This window comes from Mauremys mutica, chromosome 1, assembly GCF_020497125.1.
Source record: "Mauremys mutica isolate MM-2020 ecotype Southern chromosome 1, ASM2049712v1, whole genome shotgun sequence".
NCBI classification, from domain to species: Eukaryota; Metazoa; Chordata; order Testudines; family Geoemydidae; genus Mauremys; species Mauremys mutica.
In genome coordinates this window covers 254,074,731-254,093,874 of record NC_059072.1, presented here as the reverse complement: position 1 = coordinate 254,093,874, position 19,144 = coordinate 254,074,731, and the positions used below count along the sequence as shown (strand labels likewise).

The 19,144-nt window shown below is 39.7% G+C and overlaps 1 protein-coding gene across 1 annotated transcript in view; it reads right to left on the bottom strand.

Annotated features, from left to right (window-relative positions):
• Positions 1-1,390: 1,390 nt before the first annotated feature.
• Positions 1,391-19,144, bottom strand: part of GRTP1 (growth hormone regulated TBC protein 1) — a 56,368-nt gene continuing 38,614 nt past the window's right edge. Inside the window, exons 6-8 of the mRNA XM_045007414.1 lie at positions 9,251-9,423; positions 8,230-8,415; positions 1,391-1,862 (exon numbers count right to left, since the gene is read on the bottom strand). Of these exons, the coding sequence (XP_044863349.1) occupies positions 1,758-1,862; positions 8,230-8,415; positions 9,251-9,423 (464 nt within the window). The 3' untranslated portion in view covers positions 1,391-1,757. The remainder of the gene's footprint in view (positions 1,863-8,229; positions 8,416-9,250; positions 9,424-19,144) is intronic.

Here is a 19,144-nt window from a genome sequence, read left to right as displayed (position 1 = left end):
ACACCCATGATTGGAATACAAATAGGGACCACACACCTCAAAAAGCCTCCAGCTACAGGTAAGTAATCCCTCCTCTTCTATCCTGAGGGCTGAGGGGAGTAGGCTGAGCAGAGGCTGCAGCAGGAAAGCGGAGAACCAGGCATAGGACCAACCTGTTGCTGACAAAGAACCAGCAGTTACCACATCAGGAAATGAGGGATAGCGGCACATGTGGAGGGCAGGATGAGACTGCAGATGGGCTGGCAGGCTAGAGGACTGATGACTGGCAGGCACTAAGTCTGAGGAACCCCATGTGCTATGGTTACTTTTCTGCCTCTCTCCTGGTCTGGCCCCAGGGGCTGGCTTAAGAACACTCAGGCTGATCTTTTAGAATAGTGTTTAAAGAAAGGTGTGTGTAGCTTAATGGCAGCCCTGCTAAAGCACTGCTGTTGCTTCCTTAGAGCACTGACGGAGCTGCACCAGGCCTAAAGCTCACTGCTTGAAGCAGCTGCAGCACTTGTCTCCAACCTTGTGGCCGACAGCACCATATCACACACCTAGGGGGAGACCACTGTAACAGCTCAGCGACAGTAACATGAGCGTGACTATTCCTTATTTTACTGTGATTCATCCCCCTACCTTATCTCTCTCTAGCCTCAGAAGGGTGATGTAACCTACCCCTACGGTGACCTAGAGGTGGGACTGCAGTCCCTAGCTAACAGCACCAGGGTTGAGTGCAGGCTGCTATTCCTTCCCTGTATCTTATTCTTGAGTTCAGACTTTCAATCTCTATGCCTGCCTGTGTACTCCTGTCCTTCACTCCCACCCTTTCCTCTCTTATCTGTTCAGCCCCCGCACCCATTCTTCCACCCCTCACTCCCCTCCCACTTTGTCTCAACCATATAGAAACTTCTTGTAATAAGAGAACATGCTGCAAATGGCCAGTAACCTCACTGTTTTACAACTGCAACCCCCATTTCTCCTCCCTCCCTTTCCTCCCGCTCTTTGGTGTAGAGGGCATGCCTATTTGTCTGAAGTACTTACGAAATTGCTGAGAGCTATATAAATAATGGTAAGGTCTGGTGAAAATATCAGGCCACTGCTCCATTGATACGTATTGGTGCGAGACTATTTCAGTTTTTTAAATGCTTCTAGGAAGCAGCCAACTCATTGTAGGCCAGCACCAAGGGAAGAGTGAGAAAAGAGAAAGGAAGGTAGTCCAGAGGGAAGCAGCGAGCAGACATGTAGTGGCAAGTACAGGTAAGATAAGCAGCTAAGAGCAGTTCATACTTAGGGGAAGATTGAGATAGTGGGGCTGTTCATTTTCTGAGAAGGCCTGCCACTCCCAGACTCTGGGAGTCAGATACCAAGGTACATATAAGAACGCTGAACTCTATAAAACAGATTTCAACTAATAAATAGAATTTATTTTGTACAAATGGCTGTTTTATGATTAATATACAGAATTGTACATACAGCTCTATCCAGCTATTTACTCAGACATTACAAAATGCCCTGAAGAAAAACAAGGGTAGTGATTTTTTAAAGAAGTATCCCACATTGGTCACATTCTACTCTGATAACATTCTAAACCATCTGTAAAAGGTTCAAGTTACCAGATTACTGACAAAGTACAAAATGTTTGCAACACTTACTTGAAAGGCAGGAAAAATTGGTCAAGTGTCAATTGACACTTATGGAAAGTTTAGAAATTGGGTTTCCGTCAGTGCAATTAAAGTAGAGGAATGTGTTAATTTCTGTGGTAACTGTCCATCTGTTTAAATATTGTTGGTTGATCCCTGAGCAACCAGCTTTGCTCTACAAGTCTCTCGAAGTTTATTAACTGTTGCCATGGACAAGCTTCCAGGTTCTGTAAATATTTTCTAAAACAAAGAATAGTTAGTTAAAAACATGATCCCAGACAAAGTGTATGAAAGTCTTCCTAGATTTCACCTACAGATGAAAGGAGCACTAATTAAATGCTTAGGTCCCTATTGTAAATATCAGCACATAGCACTGTTTAGGACTCTTCAGCCATAGATCAGAGTGCTTTTGTAAGGTGGGTAAGTATTATCAGCTGCAGAGTTGGGAACAGAACCTAAGTCTCCTGACCAAACCACTCACCGTTATCCAGAAGATCTTAATTAGTGGCAACATTCAAGATAAGTGTGAAAATAAAATTCCAAATGTAGTTACTTCCGAGATACGTTCCGTAGTAAGACAATAAGCCAACTGAAACCATATTATGTTGTCCTTTATTTTACACACTGTAATTCTGCCAGACGCTATAAAGTTTCTCAATGGTTCTATGATGAGTAGCTCAGTACTGAACATAGATGTGTCAGGCTGGAAGGGACCTCAAGAGATCCACAAGTTTCGCCCCCTGCACTGAGACTGAGCCAAATAAACCGAAACCACCCAGGACAGGTGCTTGTCCAACCTATTCTAAAAGACTTCCAGTGATAACAAATCTCTTGGAAGACTAATCCAGAGCTTAACTACTTTACAGTTAGGAAAAATCTAACCTAGATCTCTCTTGCTGCACATTAAGCCCATTACTTCTTGTCCTACCTTCAGTGGACATGGAGAGCAACTGATCAATGTTGCTTTATAACAGCCCTTAACATATTTGAAGACTTATCAGGATCCCCCTCAGTCTTTAATCAAGACTAAACGTGCCCAGATTTTCTAAATCTTATCGTTTTTTGTTGCTCTCCTCTGGACTATCTCCAATTTGTCCACATCTTTCTTCAAGTGTGGCACCTAGAATGGGACACAGTACTCCAGCTGAGGCCTCATCAGGGCCAAGTAGAGTGGGACAATTACTTCCCATGTCTTACATACAACTCTCCTAACTATATTAGCCTTTTTCACAACTGTAGCACATTGTTGTTTCATATCAGTGTGATCCAATATAACGCCCAAGTCCTTTTCAGCAATATTACCGCCCAAGCAATTATTCCCCAGCTGGTAGCTGTGCATTTGATTTTTGAACATGTATCTAAATTCACCAAAGCCAAACTGTAAATAAAACCAAATCCATTTTATGTAAAAAAAAAAAAAAAAACAAACAGTAATCTGGGCTCCGTGGTTCAATTTAGATCTTTTCACTATGTCATTTCTACCCCATTTTTACTATAAAACACCTGTACATTTACTCCTGCCCTAAACTATACTTTTAGGGAAGTGTTATGCAAAGACAGTGTTACAGAAGGGGCGTAACATGATTCTAGACAGAAATAATATTTCATATGCTAGCAAACATACACAATAATTGTTGCTTCAACTGCATTGTGAGCTTTAAAGACACAGTAGTCAAACATGAGCTGGCTTAAACATATTATTTAATAAAATTTTTGTCTCATAGCCCACATCAACCTTCAAACTGTTCAAACGGGTCATTTATAAGCTTGCCAGAGATATGGCATTGTATTCCTTTAGAAAGAGTTACCTGTTTTGAATAGGGAGAAGGAAAAATGAGAAGCCCACAGAATTGAGCTATGAACTCTAAGTAAACTTTAAAAACCATGCTGCAAGTTTTGTTCAGCGCCATGGTGAGGACGTCTGTATGGCATTATAGCTCAAAATAAAAAACAGCTACTCCTCTGCAGTAACTCTTGTTCTTTGAGATGTGCTCTGCATGTATTCGTTCCACGTTAGTTGTGTGCCCAATGCACTCAAGTCACAGACTTTTGCCAGCAGTACCAGTAGGTGGCACACGCGCCCCTATTCTCCTCATGTACCCAGCCAAGAGCATAAGGGGGGGCAGTTTGTTACTTCCCACCACTTGTGAAACACTGGCCAAAATAGTGGGAAAGGAGGGAGGGTTGTGGAAGGTGTATATGCACAACACATCTCAAAGTATAACAGTTACTGTACAGGTAAGTAACCATTTTTGGTGTATTGTGCACATATATATTCACTTTGGGAAGTTACAAAGTTAACTAAACAGGTGGTGGGATTTCAGATCATTGGAAGAGAGACTGCAGCACTAACTTGCCAAAGCTGGCATTGTCTCAAGAGGCTTGAGTGATGGGATAACACCTTGAAAAAGAGTCCAAAGACAACCATGTTGCGGATATGCAGATGCCTGTAATGGGTACATTACTCAGGAAGGCTGAAGAAGCAAACTGAACTCTGGTAGAATAAGCCATTCTTCTTCTTCGAGTGATTGCTCATAGCAATTCCAATTAGGTGTGCACGTGCCGTATGCACAGTTGTCGGAAAGTTTTTCCCCTAGCAGCACCCATCGGATTGGCTGTGGAGCCCTCTGGAATGGCACCTCCATGGTGCTCAATATATGACCCTGCTGACCCAGAACCTCTTCAGTTCTTTCTTACCACCAGTGGCGGTCGTTGGAACTGCTGTGACTTGCATAGCAAGCTCTCCTCGTTTCCCTAGCTTTTCCGTTTACTGTCGTTTAGAATTATCCCTAGTCTAGTCAAGTTTAGTTTCAATAGTTTTCTGTTGTTACAACAGGTAGCTGTTGGAGTGGGGTTTTCCCCTCCACCCCAACCGCATTCTCCCCTTGGGGACTCAGGGTATGCCTAAGTCCCAGGAGTTCAAACCCTGCAAGTCCTGTAACAAGCCCATGCTGACGGGGACCCCCACAACGTTTGTGTAAAGTGCCTGGGTGAAGCACACCAAGCAGACAAGTGCATGATTTGTAAAGGATTTTGCCCCAGAACAAAAAACGAGTGAGACTTTCACCTCAAGCAGCTCCTTATGGAGGAGGCACTTAGACCACAACCCACATCGGCGCGGCAAGACCCGGCACCAAGCTCATCGGTGTGCAATGCCCCCGCAGCAGTGGCAGAAGCAGCACCACGGAAGGACTGTGGGAGAGACCCGCGGCACCGCCACTCACCAGCGGGAATGGCCCAGCACCGGTCCCATTCCCCGGAGCAGAAGCGGCACCACAAGCAGGGAAGGAGCAGATCTCCAAATCCGAGTCCCACCCCTTCGGAGCCAGCCAATGGTGCGCGTCCCAGGGAGGAGCACCCAGTGCCAAGAACTTTGGAGCCAGCACCGTCGACTTTGGCCCTGCAAGGGGGACAGTCGAGTCCGGTGCCGTTGGACTCTCCGAGCCAGGTGATTGAGGAGGTGGAACTGCTGCTGTCCACCCCAGACACTTACATCTAAGGTGTAAATTTTTTTCCATAGCTTTAGATGCATGGTTTTGGAAAGAAGACGAGAAACTGAACAGATTGGTTCATGTGGAAAGCTGACATCACCTTTGGCATGAACTTAGGATGTGGCCTGAGAGAAACCTCATCCTTATAAAAGGCTAGCAGAGCTTCCAACTCTGAAACACTTCCCACAGAAATAACTGCCACTAGAATGCAATTTTCATAGATAACAGAGAGAGAGTCGTATAGTCACCATGGTTTCAGATGGGGAAACCCGTTAATTTGGATAGGACAAGGTTAAGACCCCATGCTGGTACTGGGTGAGATACTGGAAGGTAGACATTGACTAAACCTATCAAAAATATGGACACAGAGGGAAAGGAAAAAAAAAACAAAAAACAGAAAAACCCTGTAATGGTGGATGGACCACAGATAAGGCCACTAGGTAAAACTCTTACAGACCTAATTGAAATGCCAGATACTACTTAGATAATGTTTTCACCCCTCTTAGCCACGAGGTATAGTATATGACTAGTGTCCATGCAAAGGGGTGACAAGTGCTGAGATCGCACCCAAACAGAAAATCTCTTCCACTTTTGGCATAGTAGAACGTTTGGTCCCAGTAGAATCTTTCCTGCTGTTTAGCAGATTGCTCTGGAGATGTCCAGAGCAGTTTCTCATGATCATTTAGTCAGAGCTCATCCACACAGTAAGGTTCTCCTTGCAGAGGAGAAGCACTTTTAAGAGATTCGGAGTGAGTCTGTTCATAGTCAGGGTCTGGTTCTGACACTGGACGCACAGGTCTCATTGCCTCCTTCATCAGATGGACTTTTAAATGGCAGTCTCTCTGCTTTGTCATTCTACTGGGGAGGGAGGTACAAATTGGGCATTTGTCCCTCATATGCCCTCCCCCTAAGCATCTTTTGTGTCTATTCATAACAGGGAACACAGCCCTGCATATGGCACAAGGTTTGAAATCCATGGGTTTCTTCACAAACTCCCAGGATTTAGTCTAAAACTAAACTAGCTAAACTAAAACTAAGAACTAACTAAACTAACACTAGTATAAACAACTGTTATAAACAGAAGTATACACAGAAAGATTCCTAGAAAGCTGGATGAACTGCTAGTAAAGCACTGGGGAGCTCAGACTCTTGCCATGGGCGATAAGAAGGAAGTGAGAGGAAGGCGGTGAACACATTCCTTTTATGCTCTCAGCAGGGCATATGAGGAGAGCAGGGGTGCATGCACCACCTAGTGGTACTGCTGGTGAAAGTCTCTCACTTGAGTGCAGTGGGCACGCACACACATCCCTAAAGTGGAATGTAATGTGCACAATCATACAAATATATTTAAAGCATTGAACTGCCACTGAATCTACTACTGCAGGGCCTACATTACTTAAAAAACCAAGCACTTGTGACAATGGCAGTGCGAGGGCCTAATTTAAATACTTAGAGGCAATTATAGTGTCTTAAGAGCCAGTTCATCCCAACTAAATAAGCAACTCCAGAGGACAGACGTGACACAAACAGCAACATGGCTAATTTTTCCTACAGCAAAAGTGAGGACGATTAGGTAGCTTTTTTAGATCACCCACTCCAGGGAGCCCTCCAAACACAGGGTCTAATACACCTCTATCCCAATATAACGTGACCCGATATAACATGAATTCAGATATAATGTGGTAAAGCAGTGCTCCAGGGGGGAGGGGAGGGTTGTGAACTCTGGCAGATCAAAGCAAGTTCGATATAACACTGTTTCACCTATAACGCAGTAAGATTTTTTTTGGCTCCCGAGGACAGCGTTATATCGGGGTAGAGGTGTATTCCTCTATTGAAATCTATACAGTTACCAATGAAGAGGGGATAAAAAGGACAACAAATATTTCAGTACTGACACGTGCTTCTACCTCTCTCTGCAGTGATATTCTCAAGGCAGCTGGAAAGGCTGCTAATATCACTTGCCAACGGCAATGTTTTTAACAAGATTATTCTGCAGTATTGCTGGACAAAAGTGTTTGTGGGAGTCAGTGAATGACTCAGGAACTTTCATTTAGATTTTGGTCTTTCGCTTCCTTAAAAACTAAATTGTATTTATTTATGAGCATTTCTGTGGTGCTTACCCCACCACATTATCCAAGTGCCTGACAAACGCAAATAAATTAAACTTTGTTGTCCCCATTTTTACAGATGGGAAAACCAAGCAACAGTTTAAGTGACTTGTCCAAGGGAAGTCAGTGGCAAAATTGGGAAGAGAACTGGGCATTGGGCTCTGAACTCTGTCTTAAATGTAGAATTGTTCTGGGGACATACATAAATTGGTAGGATGTGATTAGTGTACCCAGAGAGATTGACAGCAGAGGTGCGAAAAATTCACAACAAACCTCTTCTCATTCATGATTTTAAAAAAAATATTTTGTGGCATCTCTGTTATTGGAGCTTATTTGCTTCACTCAGGTTTCAGACTTCTATAAAACTGCAAATCCAAAGCTCTGGACATCCCTGACTTACATTGACAATTTCCAAGAATAATCCTTGGTCTGCAGCATATGAGCAGTCTGTTGTGAGATTTTACGTTCTAAACGCCAGCCATTTTGAATGGACAGACCACGTGGTGGTATGGTTTTGTTCCTTGACTAAGTGTATTTTTGGAATCATATTGATGGTGTGAATGCTTGTGGAAAAAAATAAAAATTTCTCTTTGATCATTCTGGAGCAGTAACGTAAAATTCACCACTGAAAACTCATTTGCTTGGAATATTTACAGAAATCAAAACAGAATCAACCCACAATTTACTGAATTGTTTGGGGGTTTTGCCATCCATATTTGTCGGCTCACATTGGCACAGAGTGGGAGGAATCTCATTTAGTATAATGCAGGTGATGTAAATGAATGGTAGTTACATATAGGTTTATAGGTCATTTCTTTAAAATAGCTTCTTAAAGTTTAAGACAAGTACATTGCCAAGTACAAAAGTTGATTTATACCAGAAGTGCTGTTCAGCCTTTTGAAAATGCACATGGACTCAACTCAAATTTTAGTCACCTTTTGGGCCCTTCAAAGTCTATTTGGTTTCATAACTTTTACCTGTTCTGCATTGTAAACTGGAAACACTTACCTGCATAAAGGTGTGGCACTCTGTTACAAATGTCCCTCTGGTGATCTGCTTAAACTTATCACAAATGTCAGGGAGATTTGTGGCTTCCAAAATAAAAGCTTGGTGTTGCTTAATTAATGCTAAGGCCACACGAAAGATGATTTTTGATCCCTCATAGAATATACAGTCCCAAATACGGAGAACAGTCTGTAGAAGAAGAAAGCTGTTAGAAAGGTTACCTTGCTGCTTTGTAGTCAGTAATGATTATTAAGGCATTATCAGTGGGATAATGATCTAACATATCAGTTACCAGGCAAATCACACCTTAAACCCCTTTTTGTCCCTCCTCCAGTACACCCCTCAGATCAAAGGACTGGCTTGCTGTACTTCACTCTGGGTGGAAACCCAGTCTAACTACTTCTAGACTGGATCTCTGAGCTGTAGCCCATTTCCCCACCTTATTAACCCAACAGGCCCACTGGGTTTGGTACTGGTGATTCCTCCAGGAACCTGCAACAGGGATTGATTAGTGACTCAAAACCAGCTTCTTCAAAACAAAGCATTATTTATTCATTCATCCACTGAAGGTGCACAGCTCACAGAGCAAAGGGTCTATATGGCATATATCCTCTTAACTAATCCTAAATTTTTCCTTGCCAGCTTTGGTAAATTCCCCTCAGCTGTGGGAAGCAGACTGTCCTGTTCGCAGCATGCTCTGTTTGTGTGCGTCTCCTTGATGCTCCCTGGGTTTTTGGTCCAGGAAGAATAAAACTTGACAGAGTAGTGGAGCCAAGCAAGGGGTATTCCCCTAATTAATGGTATCCCTATTATTTCCTGGGGACTCTTGGTATACCTTATAACAACCCCTTATCTTTGCCATTGTTTCATTTCCTGTTAGTTTCTCTCTCACAGAGCTCTATGCATTTAGGCAGGAGAATACCACACCGGTAACCTAGGGGCATATGACATTTTTAAAAAATACTGCACGTAACTCCCCTGTTCTCCACTCATGTATATTAAAATATCTTCAAGTTATACTTACCTCTACTGGAAGAATGTCAATAAACAAGCATATAAACCAGCGTGACACTATCAGAGTCCACATGACACCATGTCTATCCATTAACTCTGCCACTGCTGGAACTTTCTTTCTCACAAGTTCTCCAAGGACCTCCTGATCGGTCTTCAACCCCATCATTGCTGGACTATAATAATCTTTAGAGGAAGAAAACAAAAATTTGTCAGAAACCAGTTTGAAAACTCCATGACATTAATTTGTGAATTTCCTGTAAAGTTTAAGGTACTGAAGTTGTAAATCACTTTAACCATTTGAGCCCTGAGCACATGAGTTAAATAAATTACACTGAGAAACAAGGGTATTTGCATCCTCCGCTCATCAACTCTGCCTCAGCAACCTCTGATCCCTCCACACAAAAAATTACTTCCTGCAAGTCTGCCACAACCACCTCCCTATCCCAACTCCCTAACAGTTCATTCCTCAGCTTTGCTAAATGTTTTTGTAACCTCAGCCAGAGCTGATCGTTCCCAATCCAAGCAGAAGGCGCAGTTAAAGCCAATGTGGGGGGTGGTAGCTACCCCATCTAAACGAGAAACCTAAAAAAGCCTGTATGCACATATGCAGACACATACGTGTGTGTGTGTGTGTGTGTCTATTATATTAAAGAGAGTTAGTGTTCATAGGCACGGGTCTAACAAGACCTCAGTTATTAGTATTATTCACTCATAGCGCAAAACAAGCGCACCAACTGGTAATGCAAGCATCTCACTGTGCCTTCACTTACAACTTCATGGGATAAGAGGACTGATAGTTAAGTCTTCATGTCATTTTTGTTGGTCTCTGCCAAGACTTGCAAACACACAGGACAAGGACAGAGATGGTTTAAGTGAAAATGAAGTAATAAGGGGGAGAAAAACCCACTAGCCTTAAATAATTTTATAACCCTATCAGCCCCTACACAGTAGATTTCTAAGTATCCTTGAGAAGCTCAGAGGCAGCAGAGGAACACAACACAAATTTCCACCTGCAGAAATCTGAATTCTAGAATAGCAAACTATAATGGAGATTTTATTATTAAGTTTAAAGTGTGTGCTAGACACTTTACAAAGACTTAAACAACCTCACCCTCCCCTGCTTGCAACCCAATAATATTTCTCTCTACATTTCTCATATCCAACTTCCAGAACCACTCTCATGGCACTACAAAGCACAACACACAACCTTTCGGACTCTAGCCCTTTATTTGTAATCTATAGTTTCTTCCTTCTCACCCAAAATTCACCTGCTTCTGCAGAAAGCTTTATCCCTTTGCATTATTGCTACTATATACATCCCTTCAGCCTCCACTCTAGGATCAGCCATAGGAAAGCTCTGAGTACTGAAACAAAACAGTCAGTAAGATGTATATGGACGCCTCTGAAAATTCCAGCTGCCAGAGTGGAGTAAAAAGGAATGCAAAAAGCATCAAGTCTTAGCACAAACAGTCAATATAACAGTTCTCTTCCTTCATGTTTTCTCTGAGTCGTTTGCAACTTTTCTGACTTGGAACATAGGTAAAGAAAATAAATCAAAACACTCAAATGTACAGAAGCATTAGTTTTCTGTAAACCAGGAATTTAAAAAATGCTACTTCAAAGAAAAGAAATAAGCACTTTAGCAATGGGAAAAGGAAGCAGGAAAACAAGCAACCCGCCCCAAGCAATTAAACACAAAGCAACTTCTCTTTTTGAGCAAGTTTGAGATACAGGAACATTAAATAGACTCTAAACACTGGAGAGTGTAGTGGTACTGAAGTTCCACATGCTCTCTGCTATGTATTGCTGTGATCATCTGATATGCTGAAATCAACAGCAGCTGCTCTTTTCAATCTTTATGGTACTGCAACAAAAGGAATGTCAGGATCTCAGTGAGTGTGTCAGGCCAACAACCCAACTTATTAGAAATACCAGAGTAAAGTTAGATAAGTCATTCCTCAGCTACTGGGTCGTCTGAATTATAAACTGCTGATTAAACAGTTGCAGGAAAGCCTTGTTTAGATTAAAAATATATTATAAACTATAACTAAACTGTTACATAACAGTGCTACATGGCTGAGCAGTGTCTTCCTTTTCTAACTAGGGCAGCCTGGTTGTTCCTAATGTAACAGTTTCCATGCTGGCCTTCATAAGCAGAAATGGAATATTAAATGTAAAATGAAGAGAGTGTTGCAAGACAACTGAAAAAAATAAAGATTCATATTTTTAAACAGACTTGTATCATAGATTATCCCTTTTCCAGGATATTATAGCCAATACAGAAAAGAAAAGCATATACTTGAAGTTTCAGGGACTAAGGTATTTATTTTTTATATATCAAAATTGGGAGCACAGTATTCAAGTACAACCCAGAAGTGTTCCTGAAAGTTCCTTATGTAAAAGCCTACCTATAGATTTTCAGTCATTTACAGTGATTTTTATGACAAATGTAATAGGTTGGTGAAAATATAGCTTTGATGCAGGGTGGATAAAAATCAATGATTTTTTTGATAAAATGCTTTTTTGAGGGAAAAAAACCTATCTAAAGATAGTTTTAATTAAGATACATTATAGCTCAAAGATATCTCATCATGGAATAGGGATTATAAATTTTAATTCTATAGTATGAGACAATATATTCATGTAATGTTTTAGAAAAGTTTTGTAAATGAGTTCCAACAGTTCCTGGATTAGGGGACCCAATTTTATGGGGTTCCAGGGGCTTCTGTATAGATTATTTAGGTTAATCTTTCTATCTACCCAATGGGACTCAGTGCTCAGTCTAGAAGATACCATCAGAGATGCTTAGTTTTGCAGTTCTCAAACTGTGGATGTGTGTCTCCAGAGATAACATGCTTGTTAACAGCAAAAATGTTGTTAAATAAAATAAAATAAATAAAGGTGAGAAATAACAGACCTCAACCCTATTGACTTTCTGCAGTCTCTTACCTCTCTCTAAAAGGGCAAAGTTTCAGAAAGTTCAATGAATAGAAGATTGTTGGGGGCGGAATAAAACTGGACAAGGAGAAGAAGTCTGGAGATAAATGTGAGAAAGGAGGGACAGGCAGTGGAAACAAAAGTGAAACTGTTTGAGCAGCATATTCCAGAAGTCTTGAGGTCTTTCTGAGTGTAGCCTTCATTGATTTGAGATCTACCATACCATTCTCTCACTAGAAGGGAAAACCTATAATGGCCAGTTTGGGTCTCATCTATCTCTGAGTTGTGAAGAATATGTATTAAAGTTATAACAACCAACAAGAATGCACTTTTATGTAGAAATCCATGATTAAAATGGAGTCTTCCTGACTAGTGATTTAAATCATGATTTAAATCAAATCAAATCCACCTTGCTTTGATGTTAACATTCTAATTCTAAAAAGATACGGCATTAAAAGAATCAGCAGTTTGTCACAGTAAAGCCTAAATTCTATAGGTGAACTTTAGCGACCACAGAGTAGAGAGAGAGGTCTCCGCATATAGCCAACTGGACTATGCAGCCACAGATGCGCCATACAAAATGTCTTTGGTTTTCACAGAATCATTTGGGTCACAGAGGACCTGTAGCAGGTTACCTGTACCCAAATGACCTTTTTGCATCACAGCAGGATTAATCTCATTGTCCATGCCATCTTTGACAGATGGGCATCTAGTCTCACCACAGTGAAGGTGATTTTCCAACCCTCTGCAGCTTGTTCCAGTGCTTAACTGTTTTCATAGTTATAAAAATTCCAGTATTTAATCTAAACTGCTCTATTTTGGCATTGTTTACTAATGAGAATTCATCCCTGGCCTTTTCTGTAAACGTCCCGTCACATGTTTTTTAATAGTTCGGTCTCTTCTCCATTTCTCTTAACTTTTCCCCATGTGCCTTATTTCCCAAACTTTCTATAATTTGCTGCTTCGCTCTGAACTCTCCCCACGTCTTTAAAAAAAAAAAAAGTAAACAGTATTTCAATGAAAGCCAAATTACAGTTTATAAGCAGGACACTACTATTTATAAAAGGCAATATAACGTGTCTTTCTGCACCACCACCCCCAGTACTATTTTGACAAAAATATTAATGAATCAATATACCACTCACTAAAATATTTAATCTTCTGTGTACTACTACCCATATTACCCCATTACATATCATCTTATTCCTTCCTGTAAGAATCATTTATATTTACCCATAACCAATGTAACTGATGTTAAACTCTTTTTAAAGTTTATTATCCTTCCATATGTTAATATTGTACTCCAAAGTATTTGAAATTCCTCCTAGCTTTATACTTCCAAATTTCTTTAGCATACTCTCTTATTTGCCCTATAAGTCGTTTACAAAAATATTGATTAGCAAATGACCAGAATGACCTCAGCCAAAATCTCCTCCCAATTTGATACAGACACTAATTATACTATGTTAGATTTTTTTTTATTAGCATATGGTGTAATTTCATGAGGAGAATGAATCTTGATAGGTCTTTGGAAGACAAAGACATACTAGGCCATCTGGGTTCTTTATCCACTAAATTTTCACATGAAAGAAAGTAAGTTGCATGGTAAAATTTATTAGATGATGTTGTCTATGATTTTTCAACATTTCCCCTTTAGGTGCTGACAAATTCATCGCTTTATTAACAATTCTAGGAATTTACTTGGTTTGAAGTTAAATTTACTGATCTGCAATTCATTCTCCCAACTCATCTTAAAATACAGACATGATGTTGACCCTTTTTTCCAGCCCTCTGGGACCTCACTTGTCCTCCAGGAGTTCATGGTTCCAACACTGCAAATACTAGTAGTTCCTGTAGTACTCTAGGATGAGCTCTGGTAGACCAATTTGATTTTAATGTCTTCAGGTTAAACAGCTTTTAGCCAGCTCTTTCCCCATTTTGTCTAATAGCTTCTCTCTTTTCATTACTTACTGCAAGTATCTCATTACTAATTTAGGTAATTTTTACTGACTGACTTGAAACCACCATCAGAAGCTGCTAATCTTAAAGTTATGATGTAGTATAGTGCTCCCAATTGTCAAGACGGCACCCAAGTTCACTTCATTCACAGTGATCAAACACAGAGCCATCCACTTCATGCAGCATCTGTTCTTAATCAAAGATATAAAGTACTGATCCTGAGAACTGCTGAGTTCCCGTTGCTCCATTGGAGTTAATGGGAGTTGTGGGGCTCATCACTTCTCAGGATAAAGATTTTTATGAGTAATAAAAAAAATGTTGAAACCATCTTCACAAACTTCCCACACATTTTACCATTACTATATGCTGCTGGTATGTGTATTTAGACATACATTTAAGAGAGAGAGAGAGATAACTTTTAGATAATGCTTTCACCCCTTAGCTCAGAGAACAAGGGATGGTCCCAAGCTTTTTTTTTTTAAGTGGTCGTGTTAATCCTGGGGTTTGGTGAACTATCAAAAAAAAAATTTTTTAATTGCAAAATGTTCTAGTCCAGTTAAGAATTTACAAAACAGTGGAAACCTGCTTTAAATTGTATTTCATCTGTCCCTATCATAATCATTTGTGTTTGCTTGAATCCTACAAGTAAAGTGTCCAATACAAAGTTGCTGAAGATGGAATTGCCTGCTAGGGCTATAGAGCAGTAATGAGATTTGCAGGAAATAAGGATAAAGATTGTAAGGACTCTATGACCTTGTTCTCAGTTACAAATAGATTAAGAAGATCCAAAAATAAAAAGCACCACATATATAAAAAACATTTATATCCTTAAATCACTAACCTGGGGGGGGGGGCAGTTAATAAAAATGCTACTCCAAAAAGTAACTTGATGTGAATTCAAAACTGTTGTGGACATGGTTGCAAAGAATACAATGTTTCCACACTGAAACTTTACAAGTGTTTAAACTATTACATGTATATTCCAAACACATACACATCACAGGAGCTTTGAGGCATCACTCATGTTCGGAATTTGAGGCAGTAGCCAACACCTGTGACAGTATTGTAGGTTCAGTTGCATACCCTACATAACTTCTGATCATTATTTCAGATGTACATATCACCCCAAGACTGTGAGAAGACATGTCCAGCTATGTGGCACAGTTTTGATGCATGAAGTAATTAAGGAATTAAAATCAGGTTTTGCAGAAGACCTTAAAAGATTTTGTTCATAAGAATATTTTTACTATGTTCATGACAAAGGGGAAAAAAGCTACCACATTTTGGGATACTGAGCTATTTGAAAATGACACCTGATGTGTGATTAGCAGATAATCTGATGCATAAGGTTCTCAGAACAGTATTTTAAGACTATATGCCATATGTAAGAGTCACAATCCACAGAGGTGCTAAGCACGAGCCTGATTTTTAGTCCTTGAACTAAGACTTACTATATTTCTTTAGTTTTGTGTAGAAATCTATCAAAATAGACCACCTCTATTTCCAAACCTTTGCATGGGCAGAACTATGAAAGTTACTTTGAAAAACTACTACTACAAACTACCAATTACTAGTTTCAGAAAGTGTTCAGTATTACTGATTACTTCTGTGTTTATTACCACCAAATTATTTGTCAGAACGATAAAAATCAAAGACAAAGATTACAAGTCATTCAGGTCACTCTCTAATGTTTATTCTAGTCTGTATGTTAACTAGTAACAGACTTCTAAATTCTACCTCATTTAGAATTTTTCTATCATAACAAAAACAATTAGGAAAGAAAGATATTCAATGATCCCTTTGTTAAATGTAACAAAACAAACTTTTCAATTCACGCATCAGCTAGCTGGCTTCTCAAAGATGTTAGCCCCCAGGCCTAACCTCTACCTTCCCCTGCTGAACCCTTTTAGAAGTGTTGCAAGTGAGAATAACTTGCTTTAACAAGAGGTACTTGAAGAAACGAGAAAGGCTCTTGCCCTTCTCCTCTGACACTGAACGTTTCTCTAAAATTTCCATTACTGAAATTCATTGTCTCGATTGTCCAATATTGTTACATCCACACTCTCCAGCCCTGGTTTTGGGTGTGTCTGATTTGTTTTATTGAGGTTGTGGTTGGTACATGCAGGACTCACCACCCATCCCAAAATGGACAGGATCATCACAAAATTTAAAAAAGTCATGTCTATCATTCCAAAACATTAGCTGAGTCGTATTTAGTACCAACCCCCCTTTTTATATTATATTATATATATAAATAAATATAAACATTGTCCCTGCCTGTCTTACCAGAACAGGTGAGATTGGAGCTAGGGCTGCCTCTGCAACACTGAAAGAAGGCTGCTTGGTGCAGGGTAGGGGCTGATGTTTGAGGCTGGACTTCCCTGCACTCCATATTCTGGGATCCAGGGAAGCACTCGGTGTCAGAGAGAATTAGCAGGAGGCAGTAATTGACAAAAGTAGTGGAAATAAATTATAGTTACTTTTTATGTAATGAAAAGAATAAGATCCCTCGAAGTTAAGTTTTTATAAGTAACTGCTTTAAAATGGATAGGATTACATGTTACTGAAGACTGTGATCCATTACTTTAACAACCTGGCATTGAGAATCTTTCCTTTCTAAGAAGATACCTCATAGCTCAAATAGAAGTTATAGGTTTGATAGAAGAATCACTGGGTAAAGTTCTACGGCCTGCATTCTGTGCAGAGTCAGACTAGATGACAAAGTAGTTCCTTTTGGACTGTTAGATTAAAAATCTATTAAACTTGCTCATGCAGCTCCTACATGGCTCGCTCACTCACTGAAGCTCTCTGGTTGGCAATGCATGGCCTGCTTTGCCCAATATGGCAGAGCAATGTTCTACTCCCTGATCAGCTGCATGGGAGCTAAATAAGTAATGCTCCAACACCATCATGTTTGAGAGGAAGTGGGAGAATCACAACAGGAAGGGGAGGAGGAAGTCTTAAAACTTGTCAACTCATGTGGCAATATTTGGGGTTTTACTTAAAGCCCTAGTTCTTGAAGACATGGGATTCCGTGATAAAAAAGAAAATCTCAGCTGTGATGATTTTAAGTAAGTTTCTAACTCTCTGGGTTGTGGAGACAAACTTGAAAACAATGACCTGAATGCACCGGAATGGCTTAAAACCTAGAAGGCAAATAAAAAGAACCCAAAGTTTGTTATATTTAAACAGTCTCATAATTTTTAAGACAATCTCATGGGGGTGAGGTGTCTAACTCATTTTTGAACATTTGGGGTTGGCAGTACTGAGACTAAGACTGAGACTACACAGACTAAATTAGTCATTTCTCCCTAGACAGCACAACAGAGAGGTGGAAGCCTTATATTTACATAGCTACATTGTGTATGCACCTAAAAAATACAGTCTGCATATGTCATAAAAATGAAAAAAGCTAGGAAGTTGGCTTGCCTCCACATCCTCAGTAGTGCAGCACATCGAGCCTGGTACAAGGACGTAATAAATAAAATCACCCACACATTTTACAATGCGCCTGATTAATGATGTGCCAAGTTACTATACTTAGGCAAAGGGTGTCTTAAGGGATAAGGAATAGAACGTAATTTTCTACTCATTCCGAAATAAAGAGAGAGACATTCTATAGCTCAATGCTATAAGTGAACATTCTCCCAAAATGTTACACAAAAATACTAACCAAGATTCTCAATAAGAATTAGTTTTTAATTATGGATACTTTGAGGGAAGGTTAACGGTCAACTCCTTTTTAAACAGCCATGTCCTACTGGGTGAGGAGAGGTAGAGAAGATTGTTTATGATAAAGATAATAGAGTAGGAGAAAAGAAGGGAAAGATAATATAACAAATAGTATTTCATTTTTGTTTGCTGTAATAATCATGCCCAGGCTGAATTCTAAAGTCACCTTGCAGATATACAGAGTCAAAACAAAACCAATTTTATGTAGTAATGATATCTGCAAGCATTACAGATATTGGAGAACGTGACCTGCTATTTTGACAAAGTCTACCTAGGATAATTCTAACCAGATTAATAAACCCACTTCTTTTCAAATAATTAAAGGTCTGAATTAAACTACTTAATTTACATATACCAGCTACTCACATCATTGCTATGTCCACGTCTAGTTTGATAAGTTTTGGCTACCACTTTGAAATAGGTCGTACAAAGTTTAGGAAGCAAAGAGGGTAAGCAGATGCTCAGCGTCTCCTCCTCCATAAACAACATGAATACCGCCTTTCCTAAACACCATGCTTTTCATAATACTGAGGAGCTGGCAGATACAAGGTTACACAGATTATTCACTCACTGGATGTTTCCAAATAGTCTGGCATATCTCCAACCACTGAGCCTTTGTCACTCATACAGTGTAAATAAGTGAACACTTTACAGTAAGAGAGTTTAGGGTCACCCAATTGCTAACTTCTGAAATGATGTTTAAGTAATTCATTCATAAATCATTTTAGTCTCGTATAGCATTTTAGCCTAAACTACCCAATTGACTGGAATTATTCAAAAACAATACAATATAGCAAAAACTTCTTTAACTGCTCTTTTAATGAATTCACAGCTGTACAATTAAGTCTTAAGGACTGATGCCTTCTATTAAACAAGGATTTCTGGAATTCTATGTTTATTCATAGGATCATGGAGGACAGCTATATTGTCAGTTAAATATCAAGTACAAGAAGAGTACCTATTCTTAACATAGCTAAGTGAAAAATGCTGTGCTTCTAATCAGATTATTTTGTATTTAAAAATAACCCTACAAAGTTATGTTTGCTTTACAAGAGTGCTGTAGTCACACTGAGACATACACAGCATGCAGTGTTCCATAAAAGACTTGGATGGAGGGATGAAGTTTAAAATAGAAAGTTCAACACACATACACACTCGGCTCTAGTTTGAAATTTGGTGACGGAAACCAGTTCAGTTCTTTAAACTCTTATTATGTAGCAAAGTAACATAATCCACTTATTTCAAGATTAAAGAAACAATCAACAGAATTAATTTT